General features: G+C 47.2%; 1 protein-coding gene across 3 annotated transcripts in view; it reads right to left on the bottom strand.

Moving 5' to 3' along the window:
- Window positions 1-761: 761 nt before the first annotated feature.
- The window catches only part of CCAR1 (cell division cycle and apoptosis regulator 1), a 247507-nt gene continuing 223557 nt past the window's right edge, over window positions 762-24711 (bottom strand). For all 3 annotated transcript variants that reach the window (XM_063961565.1, XM_063961566.1, XM_063961567.1), the window contains exon 24: window positions 762-2178. In XM_063961565.1, the coding sequence (XP_063817635.1) occupies window positions 2125-2178 (54 nt within the window). In that variant the 3' untranslated portion in view covers window positions 762-2124. The remainder of the gene's footprint in view (window positions 2179-24711) is intronic.

Here is a 24711-nt window from a genome sequence, read left to right as displayed (position 1 = left end):
ACAAGGTCAACATGGACTAGGTCGACAGGTCATAAGGTCGACACGAGATTTTCAATTATTTTAAATTTTTGGATTTTTTCATACTTCACGATCTACGTGGACTACGATTGGAACGGGAACCTGCCGGATGCATGGCGAGCGAAGCGAGGGGACACGGTGCACTAATTCAGGATCCCCGTCACTTTACGGAGAAAACGTCACCAAAAACAGTCAAAAAAACTCATGTCGACCTTTTGACCTGTCGAGCTAGTACAAGTCGACCTAACGGCAATGTCTACCTGCAGTGGTCGACCTAACAAGTGTTGACCTAAGTTGGGTCGACCCAACAACCGTATCCCGTCCCTGCTGTGAGCAGGTTAGAATAAGAGGGTAGAGTTACTAAAGCTTCTAAAAGAGACAAGTTGAAGTGTTGCCCATAGCAACCAATCAAATTCTGTCTAAAATAATAGAATCTGGTTGCTGCGGGCAAAACTTCTACATTTTAATTTTTAGAAGCTTTAGTAAATCTACCCCCAAGTCCCCAGTGTGGTCTTCACTGGGGGGTGAATGCATTCCCCACTTATTGGGGCTGATCTGATCTCTCCACCGTGAGGTTTATGTCTTTACTGTTGCAACAGGCCCAGGAGACAGATCATACCCGCAGGGATCCATACCAGCAGGGACAGAAGAGTTCTTCAATTCTGTCTGGGGTACAGTGACACCTACAGGCAAACATCAGACAATGCACAGACAAGGTTGAAAGAGAAGCAACAACTCCAATATGCAGAGCAAAATCTTTGTAGTTGTTTATTACAATGAAAATATTAAATATATTGTGGGATCTCCAACCAGTCATACAGTCATCTTGTAATTCCAAAAAGAAAGAGCTTCAATAGTGCAGGGGAATAGGACTTAATGGAAACCAGAAATGCATACAACGACGTTCTCTATCTGCAGCTTTATTATTTTATACTGGCTTTTTATTTAAACAATAAATATTAAATACTTATTTTTGTTTGTACAAAAAAAAAAAAAATCTGGAAGGATAGACACCGTAACTTTCTAACATCAGTAATTTGAATGTATCATTTGGCTATAATGTTATTGCTTGGTACAATCACTCTAGGGGCCTAATTCAGACCTGATCGCAGCAGCAAATTTGTTAGCAGTTGGGCAAAACAATGGGGGTAATTCCAAGTTGATCGCAGCAGGATTTTTGTTAGCAATTGGGCAAAACCATGTGCACTGTAGGGGAGGAAGATATAACATGTGCAGAGAGAGTTAGATTTGGGTGGGGTGTGTTCAATCTGCAATCTAATTTGCAGTGTAAAAATAAAGCAACCAGTATTTACCCTGCACAGAAATAAAATAACCCACCCAAATCTAACTCTCTCTGCACATGTTATATCTGCCTCCCCTGCAGTGCACATGGTTTTGCCCAATTGCTATCAAAAATCCTGCTGCGATCAACTTGGAATTACCCCCAATGTGCACTGCAGGTGTGGCAGATATAACATGTGCAGAGAGAGTTAGATTTGGGTGGGTTATATTGTTTCTGTGCAGGGTAAATACTGGCTGCTTTATTTTTACACTGGAATTTAGATTTCAGTTTGAACACACCCTGCCCAAATCTAACTCTCTCTCTGCACGTTATATCTGCCCCACCTGCAGTGCACATGGTTTTGCCCATTAGCTAGCAAATTTGCTGCTGCGATCAGGTCTGAATTAGGCCCTAGGTTCTGTACAGAATACTCACTGACAACAGATAGAAATAATGCATACTAAAAGCCAGGCTAAATATGGGAACTTTTCCCAATCTTAGATTTATTTTTCTTAATATACATTAAAAAAAAGGAAAGAAATACCAAAAGAAAAATATATAGGAGGATGAAGTTATTACACAATCTATTTTATCTTAAATTGTCAACATTTCATTTATTCAAAAATGTGTACTCTGCTTTGCTCTGTCTATCACAGGCAATCACTATGAGGCCAATGCACTCATTCATAAAACTACAGTATATACAGATTTCTCCATTAAATATCAATTAAAACTACAAACCGCTTGTGTGTACTCCAACAGCATGATTTGCATTACATTATTTAACATTCTTCTTCTCTTTCCAGAACAAAGTAGAAACTGCATCAAAAGCTGGATCCATTCTCTTTTGACTCGCGATCTTCAGATGTCGATGGGTTCTGTTAACATATTAGAAATATTTGGTATATGCACATCTGGCTGACATATAATGGCACAGTACCTTCCCAGAAGGACAATGGGGGTCATTCCGAGTTGTTCGCTCGTTATTTTTTTGTCGCAACGGAGCGATTAGTCGCTAATGCGCATGCGCAATGTCCGCAGTGCGACTGCGCCAAGTAAATTTGCTATGCAGTTAGGTATTTTACTCACGGCATTACGAGGTTTTTTCTTCGTTCTGGTGATCGTAATGTGATTGACAGGAAGTGGGTGTTTCTGGGCGGAAACAGGCCGTTTTATGGGTGTGTGCGAAAAAACGCTGCCGTTTCTGGGAAAAACGCGGGAGTGGCTGGAGAAACGGAGGAGTGTCTGGCCGAACGCTGGGTGTGTTTGTGACGTCAAACCAGGAACGAAACTGACTGAACTGATCGCAGATGCCGAGTAAGTGTGGAGCTACTCAGAAACTGCTAAGAAGTGTCTATTCGCAATTTTGCAAATCTTTCGTTCGCAATTTTGCTAAGCTAAGATTCACTCCCAGTAGGCGGTGGCTTAGCGTGTGCAAAGCTGCTAAAAGCAGCTTGCGAGCGAACAACTCGGAATGAGGGCCAATGACAATTCATATTATTGCATATAACATACCGCTATAAGGCTTTTATTGTTTATTACCCTGCAAACTACAACTCTATGGGGTATATTCAATTGAAGTCGGATCCATTCCGACATTCATTTCTCGGAATGGATCCGACCTGGGCTATTCAATGAATTATCAATTCGACTTTAAAAAAAAAAAAAGATTTTAAACCTACCGGTAAATCTTTTTCTCCTAGTCCGTAGAGGATGCTGGGGACTCCGTAAGGACCATGGGTATAGACGGGCTCCGCAGGAGACATGGGCACTATAAAGAACTTTAGAATGGGTGTGCACTGGCTCCTCCCTCTATGCCCCTACTCCAGACCTCAGTTAGAGAAACTGTGCCCAGAGGAGACGAACAGTATGAGGAAAGGATTTTGTTAATCCAAGGGCAAGATTCATACCAGCCCACACCATCCACACCGTATAACCTGGAATATACGAACCAGTCAACAGTATGAAACAAACAGCATCAGTCAGAGACTGATCAAAACTGTAACATAACCCTTATGTAAGCAATAGCTATATACAAGTCTTGCAGAATTTTGTCCGTACTGGGACGGGCGCCCAGCATCCTCTACGGACTAGGAGAAAAAGATTTACCGGTAGGTTTAAAATCTTATTTTCTCTTACGTCCTAGAGGATGCTGGGGAATCCATGGGGAATCCATGGGGATTATACCAAAGCTCCAGACCGGGCGGGAGAGTGCGGATGACTCTGCAGCACCGATTATGCAAACAGTAGGTCCTCATCAGCCAAGGTATCAAACTTGTAGAATTTAGCAAAAGTGTTTGACCCCGACCAAGTCGCCGCTCGGCAAAGCTGTAATACCGAGACGCCTCAGGCAGCCGCCCAAGAAGAGCCCACCTTCCTAGTGGAATGGGCCTTTACTGAATTTGGTAACGGCAATCCAGCCGTAGAATGAGCCTGCTGAATCGTGTTACAGATTCAGCGAGCAATAGTCTGCTTAGAAGCAGGAGCACCAACCTTGTTGGCTGCATACAGGACAAACAGAGTTTCTGTTTTCCTAACCCGAGCCGTCCTGGCTACAGAAATTTTCAAGGCCCTGACTACATCAAGGGACTTGGAATCCTCCAAGTCACACGAAGCCACAGGCACCACAATAGGTTGGTTCATATGAAACGATGAAACCACCTTAGACAAAAATTGAGGACGAGTCCGCAATTCTGCTCTATACACATGAAAAATCAGATAGGGGCTTTTGTGAGACAAAGCCGCCAACTCAGACACCCGCCTTGCAGATGCCAAGGACAACAACATGACCACCTTCCAAGTGAGAAATTTTAATTCAACCGTTTGAAGTGGCTCAAACCAGTGAGATTTCAGGAACTGTAACACCACGTTAAGGTCCCATGGTGCCACCGGAGGCACAAAAGGAGGCTGTATGTGCAGCACTCCCTTTACAAAATCTGTACCTGAATGGAGCCTAATTTTAGGCCCATATCCACTCCTGTCTGCAGAAAGTGGAGAAAACGGCCCAGATGGAAATCTTCCGCAGGAGCATTCTTGGTTTCACACCAAGATACGTACTTCCTCCAGATACGGTGATAATGCTTCGCCGTCACCTCCTTCCTAGCACTTATCAGAGTAGGGATGACTTCTTACTGAATGCCCTTCCCAGCTAGGATTCGGCGTTCAACCGCCATGCCGTCAAACGCAGCCGCGGTAAGTCTTGGAACAGACAGGGCCCCTGTTGCAACAGGTCCTCTCTGAGAGGAAGAGGCCACGGATCTTCTGTGAGCATTTCCTGAAGATCGGAATACCAGGCCCTTCGAGGCCAATCTGGAACAATGAGTATTGTCTGCACTCTTTTTCTTCTTATGATTCTCAATATCTCTGAGATGAGTGGAAGAGGAGGGAACACATAGACCGACTGAAACACCCACGGTGTCACCAGGGCGTCCACTGCTACTGCCTGAGGGTCCCTTGACCTGGCACAATACCTCCGCAGCTTCTTGTTAAGACGTGACGCCATCATGTCTATTTGCGGAAGCCCCCACAGACCTGTTATCTCTGCAAAGACTTCTTGATGAAGTCCCCACTCCCCTGGATGGAGATCGTGTCTGCTGAGGAAATCTGCTTCCCATTTGTCCATTCCCGGAATGAAGACTGCTGTCAAAGCGCTTACATGATTTTCCGCCCAGCGAAGAATCCTGGTGGCTTCCGCCATTGCCACTCTGCTTCTTGTTCCGCCTTGGCGGTTTACATGAGCCACGGCTGTGACGTTGTCTGACTGAATCAGAACCGGTAGGTCGCGTAGAAGCTTCTCCGCCTGACGCAGGCCGTTGTATATGGCCCTCAATTCCAGTACGTTGATGTGTAGACAAGCCTCCTGGCTTGACCATAGTCCCTGGAAGTTTCTTCCTTGTGTGACTGCTCCCCATCCTCGGAGGCTTGCGTCCGTGGTCACCAGAACCCAGACCTGAATGCCGAACCTGCGACCCTCTAGAAGGTAAGCACTCTGCAGCCACCACAGGAGAGACACCCTGGCCCTGGGGGACAGGCTGATCTTTTGATGAAAGTGTAGATGGGACCCGGACCACTTGTCCAGAAGGTCCCACTGAAAAGTCCTCGCATGGAACCTGCCGAAGGGAATGGCCTCGTAAGACGCCATCATTTTCCCCAGAACTCGCGTACAGTGATGGACCGACACACTTTTCGGTTTCAACAGGTCCCTGACCAAGTTCTGGAGTTTCTGGGCTTTTTCCACCGGGAGAAAAACCCTCTTTTGTTCCGTGTCTAGAATCATGCCCAAGAAAGTCAACCGGGTCGTTGGAGCAAACTGTGACTTTGGTAGATTGAGAATCCAGCCGTGTTGCTGCAGCACGCTTAGGGAGAGCGACACGCTTTTCAGCAATTGTTCTCTCGATCTCGCTTTTATCAGGAGATCGTCCAAGTACGGGATAATTGTGACTCCCTTTTTGCGCAGGAGCACCATCATTTTCGCTATTACCTTGGTGAAAATCCTCGGGGCCGTGGAAAGCCCAAACGGCAACGTCTGAAACTGGTAATGACAGTCCTGTACAGCGAATCTCAGGTACGCTTGATGAGGCGGATATATGGGGACATGAAGGTATGCATCCTTTATGTCTAGTGATACCATAAAATCCCCCCCTTCCAGGCTGGCGATGACCGCCCTGAGCGATTCCATCTTGAATTTGAACCTTTTCCAAGTACAGGTTTAGGGATTTTAAATTCAGAATGGGTCTGACTGAGCCATCCGGCTTCGGGACCACAAACAGGGTTGAATTGTACCCCTTCCCCTGTTGAAGTAGGGGAACCTTGACAACCACTTGTTGATGACACAGTTTTTGAATTGCAGCTACAACTACCTCCCTTTCTGGGGAAGAAGCTGGTAAGGCTGATTTGAAAAACCGGCGAGGAGTCACGTCTTCGAATTCCAGCTTGTAACCCTGGGATACAATTTCTATTGCCCAGAGATCCACCTCTGATTGAACCCAGACGTGGCTGAAGAGTCGAAGACGTGCCCCCACCGGGGCGGACTCCCTCAGTGGAGCCCCAGCGTCATGCGGTGGATTTAGTAGAAGCCGGGGAGGACTTCTGCTCCTGGGAACTAGCCGTAGCCGGCAGTTTTTCCCCTCTACCTTTACCTCTGGCGAGAAAGGAAGATCCCCGACCTCTTCTTGACTTATGCGATCGAAAAGACTGCATCTGATATTGTGGCATTTTCTTTTGCTGAGGAAAAACAAGGTAAAAAAGTAGATTTACCTGCAATAGCCGTGGAAACCAGGTCCGTGAGACCTTCCCCAAATAAGTCCTCACCCTTGTAAGGCAAAACCTCCATATGCCTCTTTGAGTCGGCATCACCCGTCCATTGGCGGGTCCACAGGGCTCGCCTGGCAGAAATCGCCATGGCGTTGGCTCTCAAACCCAGCAGGCCCACGTCTCTCTGAGCATCTCTCATATATAGGACTGCGTCTTTAATGTGACCCAAGGTCAATAAAATGGTATCCCTATCCAGGGTATCAATATAGCTGACAAGGTATCTGTCCAAGCTGCTACAGCGCTACAAACCCAAGCCGACGTTATTGCCGGTCTGAGCAAGGCACCCGTATGTGTATAAATTGACTTCAAAGTAGTTTCCTGCCTGCGATCAGCAGGATCCCTGAGGGCTGCTGTATCTGGAGACGGCAGCACCACCTTTTTGGACAAGCGCGTTAACGCCTTGTCTACTCTGGGCGAGGATTCCCACCGTACCCTGTCCTTAGCCGGGAAAGGATACGCCATAAGAATTCTCTTGGGAATCTGCAGTTTCTTGTCTGGAGTCTCCCAAACTTTTTCAAATAACTCATTCAGCTCATGAGATGGGGGGAAAGTTACCTCAGGTTTCTTTTCTTTAAACATGTGTACCCTCGTGTCAGGGACAGAGGGGTCATCTGTGATATGCAAAACATCCTTAATTGCAATAATCATATAATGAATACTTTTGGCTACCCTTGGGTGTAACCTTGCATCATCGTAGTCGACACTGGAGTCGGACTCCGTGTCGGTATCAGTGTCTGCTACTTGGGACAGTGGGCGTTTCTGAGACCCAGAAGGGCCCTGTGATACAGTTAAAGCCATGGATCGACTCCCTGCTTTATCTCTGGACTCTGCTTGTGTCCAACCTCTTATGTAATAAAGCCACATTTGCATTTAAAACATTCCACATATCCAACCAGTCAGGTGTCGGCGTTGGAGAGACAGAGAGAGAGTATGCCAGCACACACCCAGCGCCAACTGACACTGGAAACAATTCCCAGATAAACAGCGCTTTTATATATATATATATATATATATGGCGCCGGTTAGTGCTGTGGTACCAAGCTCCACCCCCTCAGCGGCGGGCTTCGGTCCCGCTCAAATTTACAAACACTGGCGGGTGATTGTATATCTACTGCCTCCGCAGCCTATATAATATATTAGCCAGTCATAGAGGTTTATTATTGCTGCCCAGGGCGCACCCCCATCCGTGCCTGCAGTGTGTGTTGTGTGTGGGAGCAATAGCGCGCAGCGTTACCGCTGCCTGTTACCTCAGAGAAGAACTGAAGTCTTCTGCCGCCTTTGAAGTCTTCTTTCTTCTAATACTCACCCGGCTTCTATCTTCCGGCTCTGCGAGGAGGACGAACGGCTAGGGTGAGACCTGCGTTCCGACCCTCTGGAGCTAATGGTGTCCAGTAGCCTAAGAAGCAGGGCCTATCACTTAAGTAGGTCTGCTTCTCTCTCCTTAGTCCCACGATGCAGGGAGCCTGTTGCCAGCAGTGCTCCCTGAAAATAAAAAATCTACCAAAATTCTTTTTTTTCAGAGAAACTCAGGAGAGCTCCCCTGTAATGCACCCAGTCTCGTCTGGGCACAGGATCTAACTGAGGTCTGGAGGAGGGGCATAGATTGAGGAGCCAGTGCACACCCACTCTAAAGTTCTTTATAGTGCCCATGTCTCCTGCGGAGCCCGTCTATACCCATGGTCCTTACGGAGTCCCCAGCATCCTCTAGGACGTAAGAGAAAGTTGAATTGAGATGCAGGAGGGGAGGGGGGGGGGGGGGAGACGAGGGAGAGAAGCGCTACAGCAGCAGCTATATAGCCACTGCTGTAGCACTGCTCTCCCCTGTCACCCCCCCTCATATCTGTCTCTCCCCGTCCCTCCTCTCCACGGCCGTGCATCACAGCCGCCGTTCACGGCAGCGTCCACCCAGCTCCAGCAAGCGAGGTCTTGCTTGCTGGAGCCAGGTGGACGCTACTGTGAGCGGCGGCTGTGACATCCTCCTGCTCTTCCCGTCTGGCTGTCCGCGGATCTCCCAGTCACTGCTCCCGCATCTCACTCACTTAGACTTTTTTTGAAGTCGAAGTGAGATGGTCGAAAAGGTTTCGACACAAGCACGTGGATCGGCAGCTATTCCGCCGATCCACGTGCTTTTCGACAAGTCGAATTCCTCGACTTGTCGAATATATTGAATAGCTCGGAATCCCTTCCGACCTAAAAAAGTCGAAAACTGCCGTCTTTTCGACAGACGGCAGCTTTCCACTTCATTTGAATATACCCCAATATCTGAATTCACACTAACGTATAATTTAGCAGTGTATGTAAATGTATTTGTATAATATTAGTACTTTCTTGTAGCTGACATTATCTCTTCTGAAGACATTCATTGGAGTGTAGTTTATTAGCATACATGGACTGGTGTTTATTTAAGCCCTTTGATTAAATGTCCAATTGGCTTTAGCTGAAGCCTTTGTTAATTAGACCTAGTATATGTTTGCATTCAGTTATGGGGCAGTTGTCTGAGTTTGGAAATATACGAAGTTTGGAAATTACAAAGTTAGGAAATTTTTAAAAGAACAGTTAAACCAACAGCTGAACAAACACTGAAAAACATTGGAAATCAGGTAATTTCACAATTTAAACTTGCATTTTCATTAAGCACTTACCTATCTATACTTTTATTTTTAAAACACCATGTTCCACAAACTGTTTTTCCTAATAACACTTCATGGTATCCTCTATAAAATGGCATCATCCTTCACTATTCCTGTTATTAATCGCTCTGTACACATTGCAGCCTCATTAATCCACTCCCCTCTTATTAACACTCATGACCTTTTAACCTATCTATGTATACTAACTGTAACATCCTCAACCTGTCACCATAAGAAACTATCACACACCTCCCCCAACTATACCTACCCCTCTCTTCTTCTGCTTCTACTACCTGGTGACATATCGCCAAATCCAGGTCCCATCCACATACCACGCTTACATTCAGCTGATTCACAACGGAATATAAATCCAACAAACCTTATAAACGTCACATGTCTCCCATCTACCTCCAAGTCACTAAAATGTGCTTTATGGAATGCACGCTCTGTTTGCAACAAATTAACTATTCATCTATTCATGACCTTTTCATAGCAAAAAAACTCAATATGCTAGCTATAACAGAAACATGGCTCACACAATCAGACACTGCCTCCTCTGCAGCACTGTCACATGGTGGTCTCCACTACACACACACACACACACACACACACACACACACACACACACACACACAGAGAGAGGCCTGGTAACAGTAAAGGAGGTTGGGTTGGGATATTGCTGTCCAAATCTTACACTCACATCGTTTTACCACCTGTTCCCTCACTCGCATTTACATCATTTGAAGTACACTCTATTAGGATTTTCACCCATTTCTCTCTGCGTGTTGCAGCTATCGCCTACCTGGGCAACCCAAAAAGTTTCTGGAAGATTTTTCTGCTTGGCTCCCTCACTTTTTATCCTCTGACATCTCCACCGTCATTATGGGCAATTTCAATATCTCTATTGACAGTCCACAATCTCCCCATGCCTCTAAACTACTCTCTCTTGGCCCCTCCCAATGGACTGACTCCCCTACTCATCAGGAGGGCCACTGCCTTGATCTTGTATTTACCAGACTTTGCTGTTTCTGAACGTACTAACACTCCTTTCCTTCTCTCATATCACAACCATATCACCTGCATGCTCTCCTCCATTACTTCAAACTCAATGTCCCTGAAGTCTACCAAGCCACCTCTAACCCACAGAAATATTAACGCTATTCATTTTCAACAACTATCTACCTCACTGCAACCACTGCTCTCAGCAATTTCTACATTCACCTCTCCTGAGACTGCTGTATCACACCTTAAGCAAACTCTAGAAACAGCACTTGAAGTGGTTCCAGCTACCCATCAAACTCCACCTAGACTTAGATGTCAACCGTGGCACTCTAAACACAATAGACACCTACAAAAACTCTCACGTAAAAGTAGAACGCCAGTGGCGTAAATCTCATAGTTCAAGTGACTTTCTCACATATAAGATCGTGTACCACTCTTATCGTAATGCTCTGGACACTGCCAAACATATTTCCAATCTCTCATCTCTGCTCAAGCCTCTAACCCCAAGTGACTTTTTAATACATTTAAATCACTTCTTGTCCCTCCCTCACCCAACCCACCAGCCACTGTCAGTGCGCAAGATCTTGCTTCCTATTTCAAGGACAAGATTGATAAGATACGAAATGAAAATGGTATGCTCTTCCACAGCCAGTGACCTGCTCAATTCCCTGCCTGAACCCTCTAACACAGGGGTGGGCAATTATTTCAGCTGAGGGGCCACTTGACATTTCCTGTCAGTATCCGAGGGCCACATACAAAATAGCAGCTCCCCCCACTTGCCAAAAATATAGGGACGTGCTTCATGTGGAAGGGGTGTGGGCAAAAAATAATACAGATTCATATTAGGCTGCACAGTAGTCTCCATTATTCAAATTGCGCCACACAGCGCCACATACACACATTACACCAGATAGAGCCCCTTTCTCTGACGTCCTAAGTGGATGCTGGGGACTCCGTCAGGACCATGGGGATTAGCGGCTCCGCAGTAGACAGGGCACAAAAGTAAAAGCTTTAGGATCAGGTGGTGTGCACTGGCTCCTCCCCCTATGACCCTCCTCCAAGCCTCAGTTAGATTTTTGTGCCCGGCCGAGAAGGGTGCAATCTAGGTGGCTCTCCTAAAGAGCTGCTTAGAGTAAAAGTTTTGTTAGGTTTTTTATTTTCAGTGAGTCCTGCTGGCAACAGGCTCACTGCATCGAGGGACTTAGGGGAGAGAAGTGAACTCACCTGCGTGCAGGATGGATTGGCTTCTTAGGCTACTGGACACCATTAGCTCCAGAGGGAGTCGGAACACAGGTCTCACCCTGGGGTTCGTCCCGGAGCCGCGCCGCCGACCCCCTTGCAGATGCCGAAAAGTGAAGAGGTCCAGAAACCGGCGGCAGAAGACTTTTCAGTCTTCATAAGGTAGCGCACAGCACTGCAGCTGTGCGCCATTGTTGTCAGCACACTTCATAGCAGCGGTCACTGAGGGTGCAGGGCGCTGGGGGGGGGCGCCCTGGGCAGCAATGATAGTACCTTATTCTGGCTAAAAATACATCACATATAGCCCCTGGGGGCTATATGGATGTATTTAACCCCTGCCAGGTCTCAGAAAAACGGGAGAAGAAGCCCGCCGAAAAGGGGGCGGGGCCTATTCTCCTCAGCACACAGCGCCATTTTCCCTCACAGAAATGCTGGTGGGAAGGCTCCCAGGCTCTCCCCTGCACTGCACTACAGAAACAGGGTTAAAACAGAGAGGGGGGGGGCACTTATTTGGCGATATGACTATATATATTAAAATGCTATAAGGGAAAAACACTTATATAAAGGTTGTCCCTGTATAATTATAGCGTTTTTGGTGTGTGCTGGCAAACTCTCCCTCTGTCTCCCCAAAGGGCTAGTGGGGTCCTGTCCTCTATCAGAGCATTCCCTGTGTGTGTGCTGTGTGTCGGTACGTGTGTGTCGACATGTATGAGGACGATGTTGGTGAGGAGGCGGAGCAATTGCCTGTAATGGTGATGTCACTCTCTAGGGAGTCGACACCGGAATGGATGGCTTATTCAAGGAATTACGTGATAATGTCAACAGAGACGGCCGACAAACAAAATAGTACCTGTCCAGGCGTCTCAAACACCGTCAGGGGCTTTAAAACGCCCATTTACCTCAGTCGGTCGACACAGACACGGACACCGATTTCAGTGTCGACGGTGAAGAAACAAACGTATTTTCCTTTAGGGCCACACGTTACTTGTTAAGGGCAATGAAGGAGGTGTTACATATTTCTGATACTACAAGTACCACAAAAAAGGGTATTATGTGGGGTGTAAAAAAACTACCTGTAGTTTTTCCTGAATCAGATAAATTAAATGAAGTGTGTGATGATGCGTGGGTTTCCCCCGATAGAAAATTATTGGCGGTATACCCTTTCCCGCCAGAAGTTAGGGCGCGTTGGGAAACACCCCTTAGGGTGGATAAGGCGCTCACACGCTTATCAAAACAAGTGGCGGTACCGTCTCCAGATAGGGCCGCCTCAAGGAGCCAACTGATAGGAGGCTGGAAAATATCCTAAGAAGTATATACACACATACTGGTGTTATACTGCGACCAGCGATCGCCTCAGCCTGGATGTGCAGAGCTGGGGTGGCTTGGTCGGATTCCCTGACTAAAAATATTGATACCCTTGACAGGGACAGTATTTTATTGACTACAGAGCATTTAAAGGATGCATTTCTATATATACGAGATGCACAGAGGGATATTTGCACTCTGGCATCAAGAGTAAGTGCGATGTTTATGGACACGACAGTGGTCAGGTGATGCAGATTCCAAACGGCACAAAGAAGTATTGCCGTATAAAGGGGAGGAGTTATTTGGGGTCGGTCCATCGGACCTGGTGGCCACGGCAACTGCTAGAAAATCCACAGTTTTTACCCTAAGTCACATCTCTGCAGAAAAAGACACCGTCTTTTCAGCCTCAGTCCTTTCGTCCCCATAAGAGTCATATCTGCCCAGGGATAGAGGAAAGGGAAGAAGACTGGAGCAGGCAGCCCATTCCCAGGAACAGAAGCCTCCACCGCTTCTGCCAAGTTTCTCAGCATGACGCTGGGGCCGTACAGGACCCCTGGATCCTACAAGTAGGATCCCAGGGGTACAGATTGGAAAGTCGAGACGTTTCCCCCTCGCAGGTTCCTGAAGTCTGCTTTACCAACGTCTCCCTCCGACAGGGAGGCAGTATTGGAAACAATTCACAAGCTGTATTCCCAGCAGGTGATAATCAAAGTACCCCTCCTACAACAAGGAAAGGGGTATTATTCCACACTATGTTGTGGTACTGAAGCCAGAAGGCTCGGTGAGACCTATTCTAAATCTGAAATATTTGAACACTTACAAAGGTTCAAATCAAGATGGAGTCACTCAGAGCAGTGATAGCGAACCAGGAAGAAGGGGACTATAGGGTGTCCCGGGACATCAGGGATACTTACCTCCATGTCCCAATTTGCCCTTCTCACCAAGGGTACCTCAGGTTCGTGGTACAGAACTGTCACTATCAGTTTCAGACGCTGCCGTTTGGATTGTCCACGGCACCCCGGGTCTTTACCAAGGTAATGGCCGAAATGATGATTCTTCTTCAAAGAAAATGGACGACCTCCTGATAAGAGCAAGGTCCAGAGAACAGTTGGAGGTCGGAGTAGCACTATCTCAAGTAGTTCTACGACAGCACGGGTGGATTCTAAATATTCCAAAACCGCAGTTGTTTCCGACGACACTTCGGCTGTTCCTAGGGATGATTCTGGACACAGTCCAGAAAAGGGTGTTTCTCCCGGAGAAGAAAGCCAGGGAGTTATCCGAGCTAGTCAGGAACCTCCTAAAACCAGGAAAAGTGTCAGTGCATCATTGCACAAGGGTCCTGGGAAAAATGGTGGCTTCTTACGAAGCGATTCCATTCAGCAGTTTTCACGCAAGAACTTTTCAGTGGGATCTGCTGGAAAAATGGTCCGGATCGCATCTTCAGATGCATCAGCGGATAACCCTGTCTCCAAGGACAAGGGTGTTTCTTCTGCGGTGGCTGCAAAGTACTCATCTACTAATGGGCCGCAGATTCGGCATTCAGGAAGGGTCCTGGTGACCAGGGATGCCAGCCTGAGAGGCTGGGGAGCAGTCACACAGGGAAAAAATTTCCAGGGAGTGTGATCAAGTCTGGAGAATTCTCTCCACATAAATATACTGGAGCTAAGGGCAAGTTACAATGCTCTAAGCTTAGCAAGACCTCTGCTTCAAGGTCAGCCGGTATTGATCCAGTGGGACAACATCACGGCAGTCGCCCACGTAAACAGACAGGGCGGCACAAGAAGCAGAAGGGCAATAGCAGAAACTGCAAGGATTCTTCGCTGGGCGGAAAATCAGGTGATAGCACTGTCAGCAGTGTTCATTCCGACGCCCGGGAGAGTGGGGATTTCATCGGGAAGTCTTCCACATGATTGTGAACCATTGGGAAAGACCAAAGGTGGACATGATGGCGTCCCGCCTGAACAAAAAACTGGACAGGTATTGCGCCAGGTCAAGAGACCCTCAGGCAATAGCTGGGGACGCTCTGGTAACACCGTGGGTGTACCAGTCAGTGTATGTGTTCCCTCCTCTGCTTCTCATACCCAAGGTACTGAGAATTATAAGACATAGAGGAGTAAGAACTATACTCGTGGCTCCGGATTGGCCAAGAAGGACTTGGTACCTGGAACTTCAAGAGATGCTCACAGAGGACTCATGGCCTCTGCCGCTAAGAAGGGACTTGCTTCAGCAAGTACCATGTCTGTTCCAAGACTTACCGCGGCTGCGTTTGACGGCATGGCAGTTGAACGCCGGATCCTAAGGGAAAAAGGCATTCCGGAAGAGGTCATTCCTACCCTGGTCAAAGCCAGGAAGGAGGTGACCGCACAACATTATCACCACATGTGGCGAAAATATGTTGCGTGGTGTGAGGCCAGGAAGGCCCCACGAAGAAATTTCAACTCGGTCGATTCCTGCATTTCCTGCAAACAGGAGTGTCTATGGGCCTCAAATTGGGGTCCATTAAGGTTCAAATTTCGTCCCTGTCTATTTTCTTCCAGAAAGAATTGGCTTCAGTTCCTGAAGTCCAGAAGTTTGTCAAGGGAGTACTGCATATACAACCCCCTTTTGTGCCTCCAGTGGCACTGTGGGATCTCAACGTAGTTCTGGGATTCCTCAAATCACATTGGTTTAAACCGCTCAAATCTGTGGATTTGAAATATCTCACATGGAAAGTGACCATGCTGTTGGCCCTGGCCTCGGCCAGGCGAGTGTCAGAATTGGCGGCTTTGTCTCACAAAAGCCCATATCTGATTGTCCATTCGGACAGGGCAGAGCTGCGGACTCGTCCCCAGTTTCTCCCTAAGGTGGTGTCAGTGTTTCACCTGAACCAGCTTATTGTGGTACCTGCGGCTACTAGGGACTTGGAGGACTCCAAGTTGCTAGATGTTGTCAGGGCCCTGAAAATATAGGTTTCCAGGACGGCTGGAGTCAGGAAAACTGACTTGCTGTTATCCTGTATGCACCCAATAAACTGGGTGCTCTTGCTTCTAAGCAGACGATTGCTAGTTGGATGTGTAGTACAATTCAGCTTGCACATGCTGTGGCAGGCCTGCCACAGCCAAAATATGTAAATGCCCATTCCACAAGGAAGGTGGGCTCATCTTGGGCGGCTGCCCGAGGGGTCCCGGCTTTACAACTTTGCCGAGCAGCTACTTGGTCAGGGGCACACCCTGACTGAGGAGGACCTGGAGTTCTCTCATTCGGTGCTGCAGAGTCATCCGCACTCTCCCGCCCGTTTGGGAGCTTTGGTATAATCCCCATGGTCCTGATGGAGTCCCCAGCATCCACTTAGGACGTCAGAGAAAATAAGAATTTACTTACCGATAATTCTATTTCTCGTAGTCCGTAGTGGATGCTGGGCGCCCATCCCAAGTGCGGATTGTCTGCAATACTTGTACATAGTTATTGTTACAAAAATCGGGTTATTATTGTTGTGAGCCATCTTTTCAGAGGCTCCGCTGTTATCATGCTGTTAACTGGGTTCAGATCACAGGTTGTACAGTGTGATTGGTGTGGCTGGTATGAGTCTTACCCGGGATTCAAAATCCTTCCTTATTGTGTACGCTCGTCCAGGCACAGTATCCTAACTGAGGCTTGGAGGAGGGTCATAGGGGGAGGAGCCAGTGCACACCACCTGATCCTAAAGCTTTTACTTTTGTGCCCTGTCTCCTGCGGAGCCGCTAATCCCCATGGTCCTGACGGAGTCCCCAGCATCCACTACGGACTACGAGAAATAGAATTATCGGTAAGTAAATTCTTATTTTTACACAGTATGGAAGGTAGAGCCCCTTTTACACATTACAGCAGGTAGAGCCCCCTTTTACACATTAACATTTTATTTAGGATAATTATTGTGCAGCAACCAAATTATCCGGTGTCTTATGGCCCCTGGGGAAAGGTGTGACACAGTGACAGAACACGGGGAGGGGGGGTGACAGTGACAGAACACGGGGTGTGTGACACGGTGAGAACATGGGGTGTGTGACACAGTGACAGAACACGGTGGGGTGACACGGTGACAGAACACAGGGGGGGTGACAGTGACAGAACACGGGGTGTGTGACACGGTGACAGAACACGGTGGGGGTGACACGGTGACAGAACACGGGGGATGACAGTGACAGAACACGGGGGGGTGACACTGACAGAACACGGGGGTGACATGGTGACAGAACACGGGAGGGGTTGGTACAGCGAGAGCTAAAGATCTCTCCCCCAAACCTAAAAACAGACTGACGCCACTGCCCGCACACACAAATATACGCACACTATCACACACCTTTCTTTCTCTCACTCACTTTTCCCATTAACTTTACTGATCTGGCTGGCTGGCAGTGGCAGGAAGGATGGATCTATTCTGTACAAGTCTGGCTCTTGTCCCGTGTAGCTCCGCCCACTGAGGCCCAGTGAAGCCCCGCCCCTCCTCGGCACGTAGCCCCACCCCCTTTCGGCTGAACCCAGTCGTTGTCACTGGGGACTCTGGAGGAGGGAGGAGGCTGCTACAACGCAGCAGCAGGGGAGAGAGGCGCCGCCGGCAGCTTGGAGGTACTGCAGCTCAGAGCAATGACAAGCAGCTCAGCCGTTCGGGCCGCTTGTCATTGCTCGCTGTTGGGAGGCAGTGGGCCGGACAGGATCGGTTTGCGGGCCGCATCCGGCCCGCGGGCCGTATTTTGCCCACCCCTACTCTAACACCTTCTCTTCATTTGATCCTACAAATGAAGATTAAGTTTCTGCACTCTTCATCTGCCTACTCTACTACCTTTCCCCTTGACTCTATACCCTCATAAAATAGTAAGGCTCTGTCTGCTGTGCTCATCCCAACCTTAACTAAAATCTGTAATCTCTCTCTTTCTACTGGTATCTTTCCTTCTCTATACAAGCATGCAGCGATTACTCCCATTCTGAAAAAACAAAACTCTGACTCTAACGCTCTCTCAAACTACCATCCCATCTCTCAGCTCCCATGCCCCTCCAAGCTACTGGAGAGACTTGCCTACACTCGCCTCACACACTTTCTTAACTCACACAGCCTACTGGACCCACTTCAGTCAGGATTTAATGCCCAACACTCCACATAGACAGCACTGACTAAGGTAGTGAATGTTTTGGTCACTGCTAAATCTAAAGGCCATTACTCACTACTTATTCTCCTTGATCTCTCTGCTGCTTTTGACACTGTTGACCACTCTCTTCTCATACAAACACTACAATCCCTAGGTATTCAGGACACAGCCCTTTCTTGGTTCTCATCCAACCTATCTAATCGCTACTTCAGTGTTCTTTTCTCTAATTCCACCTCCTCTGCGCTACCTCTCTCAGTTGGAGTACCGCAAGGCTCAGTCTTAGGTCCTCTGCTTTTCTCTATCTATACCACATCTCTTGGCAAACGAATCAACTCCTTCGGATTTCAGTACCAGCTGTATGCGGATGATACTCAAATCTACCTATCCTCCCCTGATTTGTCACCATCTGTATTGGGCCGTGTCACTGAATGCCTTTCTGCCATTTTATCTTGGATGACATCTCGCCACCTCAAACTTAATATTTCCAAAACAGAATTAATTATATTTCCAGCGACCAATAGTAGTTCCCAACCTGATATCTCTATCACTGTTGATAACTCAGCAATCATCCCTACCCCACAAGCTCGCTGCCTAGGTGTCATTCTTGACTCTGAACTGTCCTTTGTTCCCCACATTCAATCTGTCTCAAGATCATGCTGATACATCTAAGAAACATATCCAAAATACGACCATATCTTACACAAGACACAGCAAAAACTCTAATCCATGCTCTCATTATCTCCCGCATTGATTATTGTAATAGTCTCCTGACAGGTCTTCCCAAACATAGGCTCTCACCACTACAATCCATTTTGAATGCAGCTGCGAGGCTAATCTTCCTCGCTAGACATTCATCGTCTGCAGATCCGCTCTGTAAGTCCCTCCATTGGTTACCGGTATTCTACCGTATTAAATATAAAATACTTTAACTTACATACAAAGCTATTAACCAAACTGCACCAACATACATCTCTTAACTCATCACAAAATATTTCCCTACCTGACCTCTCCGCTCTGCACAAGATCTGTGTCTCTCATCCACACTCAAAATTACAGGACTTTATCCGGGCTTCACCAACTCTGTGGAATGCCCTCCCACGCACAATAAGACTCACCTCTAGCCTCCAAACCTTTAAACGTTCCCTGAAAACTCACCTCTTCAGACTAGCCTATCAAATTCCAGACCCACCCACATAACCTTCAGTGCTTCCCTATCTAATTACATCCTCTCTGTACAGTCCACATAACATCACATATCTTGTCTTTCTTTACTCTCACACCCTCCTGACACTTGGCAAACATTGCTGGGTGATCATATCATACAACCCATTAAGAACCTAGCCATCTGGTGGACCATTATGCAATAGGTAGCATCTATCCTTGTGTATCAATGCCTATTTCCCTATAGATTGTAAGCTTGCAAGCAGGGCCTTCCTACCTCCTATGTCTGTCTGTTTTTACCGAGTTTTGTTCTATTACTGTTGTTCTAATTGTAAAGTGCAACGGAATATGCTGCGCTATATTAGAAACTGTTAATAAATAAATAATAAATATTCTGTATGTGTTACATATAAAACAGAATTTGACGGCAAATAAGAGCCACTTGGCCCACGGGTCGTTGGGTCGACTCAACTCAGGTCAACAGTCATTAGGTCGACCATGGAAGGTAGACATGCATTAGGTCGATAGGGACAATAGGTCGACATGGGTTTTTGGACTTTTTGGCGTCGTTCTCTTCGTAAAGTGACGGGGAACCCCAATTAGTGCACCGTGTCCCCTCGCATGGCTCGCTTCGCTCGCCATGCTTCGGGCAAGGTGCCTCGCTGCGCTCAGCACAGGTTACCGTTCCCAACTGTAGTCCACGTGGATCGTCAAGTATGAAAAAGTCAAGATGTCAAAAATGTGAAAAACTCATGTTGACCTTTTGACCTGTCGACCTAGTACATTTCGACCTAAGCTGTGTCGACCTAACGACCGTATCCCGGCCCATCTAGTCTGCCCCCCTTTTTTATTTTTATCTTTAACCTTATGGTGACCTCAACCCTAATTGATCCTTATTTCTTTGTAAGGACATTCAATATGCCCTATTACAAGTTTACAACACTTCTTACATAAAGTAGATCCCCCACTTAACACAAAGTAAGTGTGTGTGTGTGTGTGGGGGGGGATTCATCAAAGATTTACACTTATTTATTCAAACACGTTTCAGTACCATTACTACTGTATTTCACATATGTACAATTTATGGTCATTCCTACACACAGAGGCATCAGAATGAGACAATCTTTTGGTGCTCAAAAACCGGATGTGTTTCCACCGTTACTGCTTATAAAATGACTACATGCTGTTATGCATTATTTAGTATTCTTCTAATATTTTATAAAAGCTCCTCCTAGTTATATTCAAGTAATGGGAATTTTGTACTTGCGTTCAATCTTTTCTTCATAGTCCATTGTGGACACTGCTATCTATACCAGTGCTTGGGCACTTTAAATTTATGCAGAAAAAAGAAAAATACAGTTGCACACTTCAAACACTAATACTGATAATCAGAGTAATAATAAACTCTACAATTTAACATATAGTTAAAATAGGATTTTATATACCTACCGGTAAATCCTTTTCTCGTAGTCTGTAGAGGATGCTGGGGTCCAATTTAGTACCATGGGGTATAGACTGGTCCACTAGGAGCCATGAGCACTTTAAGAGTTCAATAGTGTGGGCTGGCCCCTCCCTCTATGCCCCTCCTACCAGACTCAGTATAGAAACTGTGCCCGAGGAGACGGACATACTTCGAGAGAAGGAAATACACAGATAGTGGTGAGCTTCACACCAGCTCACACATAACAAAAGGAAAGCCAAGCTAACCAACGTGAAACAATTCAGTAACAGCTGGACCAACAATACTTAACCAAGTAACAATGCAGGAAAACGAAGCACTGGGTGGGCACCCAGCATCCTCTACAGACCACGAGAAAAGGATTTACCGGTAGGTATATAAAATCCTATTTTCTATTACATCCTAGAGGATGCTGGGGTCCAATTTAGTACCATGGGGATGTACCAAAGCTCCCAGTACGGGAGGGAGAGTGCTGAGGTTCCTGCAGAACAGATTGACCAAACTGTAGGTCCTCAGAGGCCAAAGTATCGAGCTTGTAGAACTTGGCAAACGTGTTCGACCCTGACCAAGTAGCTGTTCGGCAAAGCTGAAGAGCCAAGACACCCCGGGCAGCCGCCCAGGAAGAACCCACTTTACGAGTAGAGTGGGCCTGAACAGATTTTGGAATCGGCAATCCTGCCGTAGAAAAGCATGCTGGATAGTAAGTCTGATCCAGAGACAAATGGTCTGCTTAGAAGCAGGACACCCAGTCTTGTTGGGATCATAAAGGACAAACAGCACGTTCAACTTCCTGTGATGAGAGGTTCTCTTCACATATAAATTTCAAAGCCCATACAACATCCAAGGACTTTGAGGTAATCGAGGTGTCAGTAGCCACTGGCACCACAGTAGGTTGGTTGATATGAAAAGCAGACACAACCTTTGGAAGAAATTGCTGATGCGTTCAGAGCTCAGCTCTATCCTCATGGAAAATCAAGTAGGGGCTCTTATGCGACAATGCCCCCTATTCTGACACACGTCTTGCAGATGCCAATGCCAACAGTGTGACCGCCTTCCAAGTAAGAAACTTTACGTCTACCTCCTGTAAAAGGCCCAAACCAATCCGATTGCAGGAACTGCAACACCACGTTAAGATCCCAAGGTGCTGTATGAGGCACAAAAGGTGGTTGGATGTGCAGAACTCCTTTCAAAAATGTCTGAACCTCAGGGAGAGCAGCCAATTGTTTCTGGAAGAAAATGGACAAGGCCAAAATCTGGACCTTTATTGAGACCAAGCGTAGGCCCACATCCACACTCGCTTGCAGAAAGAGGAGAAAACGTCCTAATTGAAACTCTGTTGGAAACTTCTTGGATTCACACCAAGACACATACTTCTTCCAAATCAGATGGTAATGTTTAGACGTTACTGCTTTCCTAGCTTGGATCAGAGTAGGAATTACCTTTTTTGGAATGCCCTTCCGAGCTAAGATCTGGTGTTCAACCTCCATGCCGTCAAACGTAGCCGCGGTATAAGTCTTGATAGGCGTACGGCCCCTGTTGTAGAAGGTCATCGCAAAGAGGAAGAGGCCTCAGATCCTCCAGCAATAATTCCAGAAGATCCGCGTACCAAACTCGTCTTGGCCAGTCTGGAGCAATGAGGATCCCCTGAAATCTTGTTCTTTCTATTAATTTTAGAATCCTTGGGATAAGCGGAAGCGGAGGGAACACATACACAGACCGGAACACCCACAGAGTTACCAGAGCATCCCCCGCCACTGCTTGTGGGTCTCGTGACCTGGAACAGTACCCTCCGAAGCTTCTTGTTGAGGCGAGATGCCATCATGTGTACTTGAGGTACGCCCCATCGGCTTGTTAACTCTGCGAACACCTCCGGGTGGAGGCCCCATTCTCCTGGATAGAGATAGTGTCTGCTGAGGAAGTCTGCCTCCCAGCTGCCCACTCCCGGAATGAAGATCGCCGACAATGCCACCACGTGTCTTTCTGCCCAGATGAGGATTTTTGTTACCTCTAACATTGCAGCTCTACTCTTCGTTCCGCCCTGCCTGTTTATGTAGGACACCGCTGTGACATTGTCCGACTGAACCTGAATGGCTTGAGCTTGCAGAAGATGTGCTGCTTGTAGGCGGCCGTTGTAAATGGCCCTCAGTTCCAGAACGTTTATTGGAAGGACAGATTCCGGACTGGACCACCTTCCTTGGAAGTTTTCCCCCTGAGTGACTGCTCCCCAACCCCTGAGACTTGCATTCGTGGTTAGAAGGATCCTGGACCATTGATTGGATCACCAACGCTTTCTCCACTGGTAGAAACCCTCTGCATCTCCGTGTCGAGTATCATCCCCAGGAAGGGTAGTTCCAAATGTGACTTTGGAAGATTTAGGATCCACCCATGATCGTGGAATAGTTAAATTGAGAGAGCAATACTCTGCAACAGCCTTTCCCTGGAAGATGCCTTTATCAGTAGATCGTCCAGGTATGGAATTATGTTCACTCCCTGCTTGCGGAGAAGGAGCATCATCTCTGCCATGACCTTGATGAACATCCTCGGTGCTGTGGAGAGGCCAAATGGCAGGGCCTGGAACGGATAGTGACAGTCCGGTATTGCAAACCTTAGATAGTCCTGGTGAGGCGGCCAGAACGGAATGTGAAGGTACGCATCCTTGATATCCAGGGATACCAGGAATTCCCCCTCCTCCAGACCCGAGACCACCGCTCTCAGAGACTCCATCTTGAACTTGAACACTTGTAAGTATGGGTTAAAGGACTTTAGGTTCAATATTGGCCTTACCGAACTGTCCAGCTTCGGTACCACGAACAGGTTTGAGTAATAACTCCTGTTTCTTAGGTGAGGTGGAACTGGAACAACGACATTTGTGTGTACCAATTTTTTAATGGCTTCCTGCAGAATTGTACTTTCTGTCAGCGAAGCTGGTAAGCCTGATTTGAAGAATCTGTGAGGTGGGAGTACCTGAAATTCCAGTCTGTACCCCTGGGTAACAATATCTTTTACCCAGGGGTCTAGGCACGATGCTGCCCAGACATGACTGAAATCTTTTAGTCTCGCTCCCACCTGACCGATCGCCAGGCTGTGAGGTCCACCGTCATGCCAAAGACTTGGAGGAAGCAGAATCTGGTTTCTATTCTTGAGAACCTGCTGGTGCAGGTTTTCTGGATTTCCCCCCGACCTCCTCTAAAGAAGGTGGAGGGACCCTTGGATTTTTTACATTTTGCGGTCCGAAAGGAACGCAGTGCAGGCGTAGGATAGGCTTTCCGAGCCGGTGCAGCTGCGGAGGGAAGAAAGGTTGACTTACCCGCAGTTGCCGTGGATATCCACGCATCCAGTGCTTCCCCAAACAGGGCCTGACCTGTGAAGGGTAGATTCTCCACGCTCTTCTTGGATTCCGCATCCGCAGTCTATTGGCGTAGCCAGAGTCCTCTGCATGGAAGTAGCCCTTGCATTAAGCAGGCCAATGTCCTTCATGGCTTCCACCATGAAACCTGCCAAATCCTGTATGTGACGTAAAAACAAGTCAATGTCACTCCTATCCATAGAATCTAATTCCTCTAGTAATGTGCCTGACCACTTTACTATGGCCTTAGAAATCCATGCACAAGCAATGCCTTAAAGCCACGCCTGTAGCAGTTTATAGTGATTTGAGCGTAGTCTCAATCTTATGGTCAGCCGACTCCTTTAAGGCGGTTTAACCGGGGACAGATAAAACCACCTTCTCAGTAATGTGTAACACATCTCTAAAGGCTTCAATCATTAATTGCACCCCTTTAGCAAGGGTTGCATCCCCCCTGCATATCCCCATCACAGTCTCCTGTATCAGAGTCGGTATCCGTGTCAGCTTGCATTATATGGGCAAGTGGACGTTTTTGCGGGTATGTAGGTGGGGTTTTTGACGAAGTGGGGGCTGGATACTGCAACCCCTCCACAGTCTTCCTCAAAAACGGAGTCTCTTTCTCAGTATGTGACATCCTCGTTGAGATCTGGGATATCATTCCCCTTAAAGAATCCACCCATGCAGGTTTGGATTCAGAAGGCTGAGAAAGCATATTGCAGCCCTGAATACATGGAATAGACTCCTCTGGAGAAGATAAACACTCTGCAGCACAGGACACAGAGTCCTTAGACATGGTAACGTGAGATATATACACTTACACACACACACAGGAAAATGTCAGATAGTTACCCCCAGAG

The sequence above is a fragment of the Pseudophryne corroboree genome, chromosome 3 (genome assembly GCF_028390025.1).
Source record: "Pseudophryne corroboree isolate aPseCor3 chromosome 3, aPseCor3.hap2, whole genome shotgun sequence".
Classification (NCBI taxonomy): domain Eukaryota; kingdom Metazoa; phylum Chordata; class Amphibia; order Anura; family Myobatrachidae; genus Pseudophryne; species Pseudophryne corroboree.
This window is presented reverse-complemented; position numbering and strand designations above follow the sequence as displayed.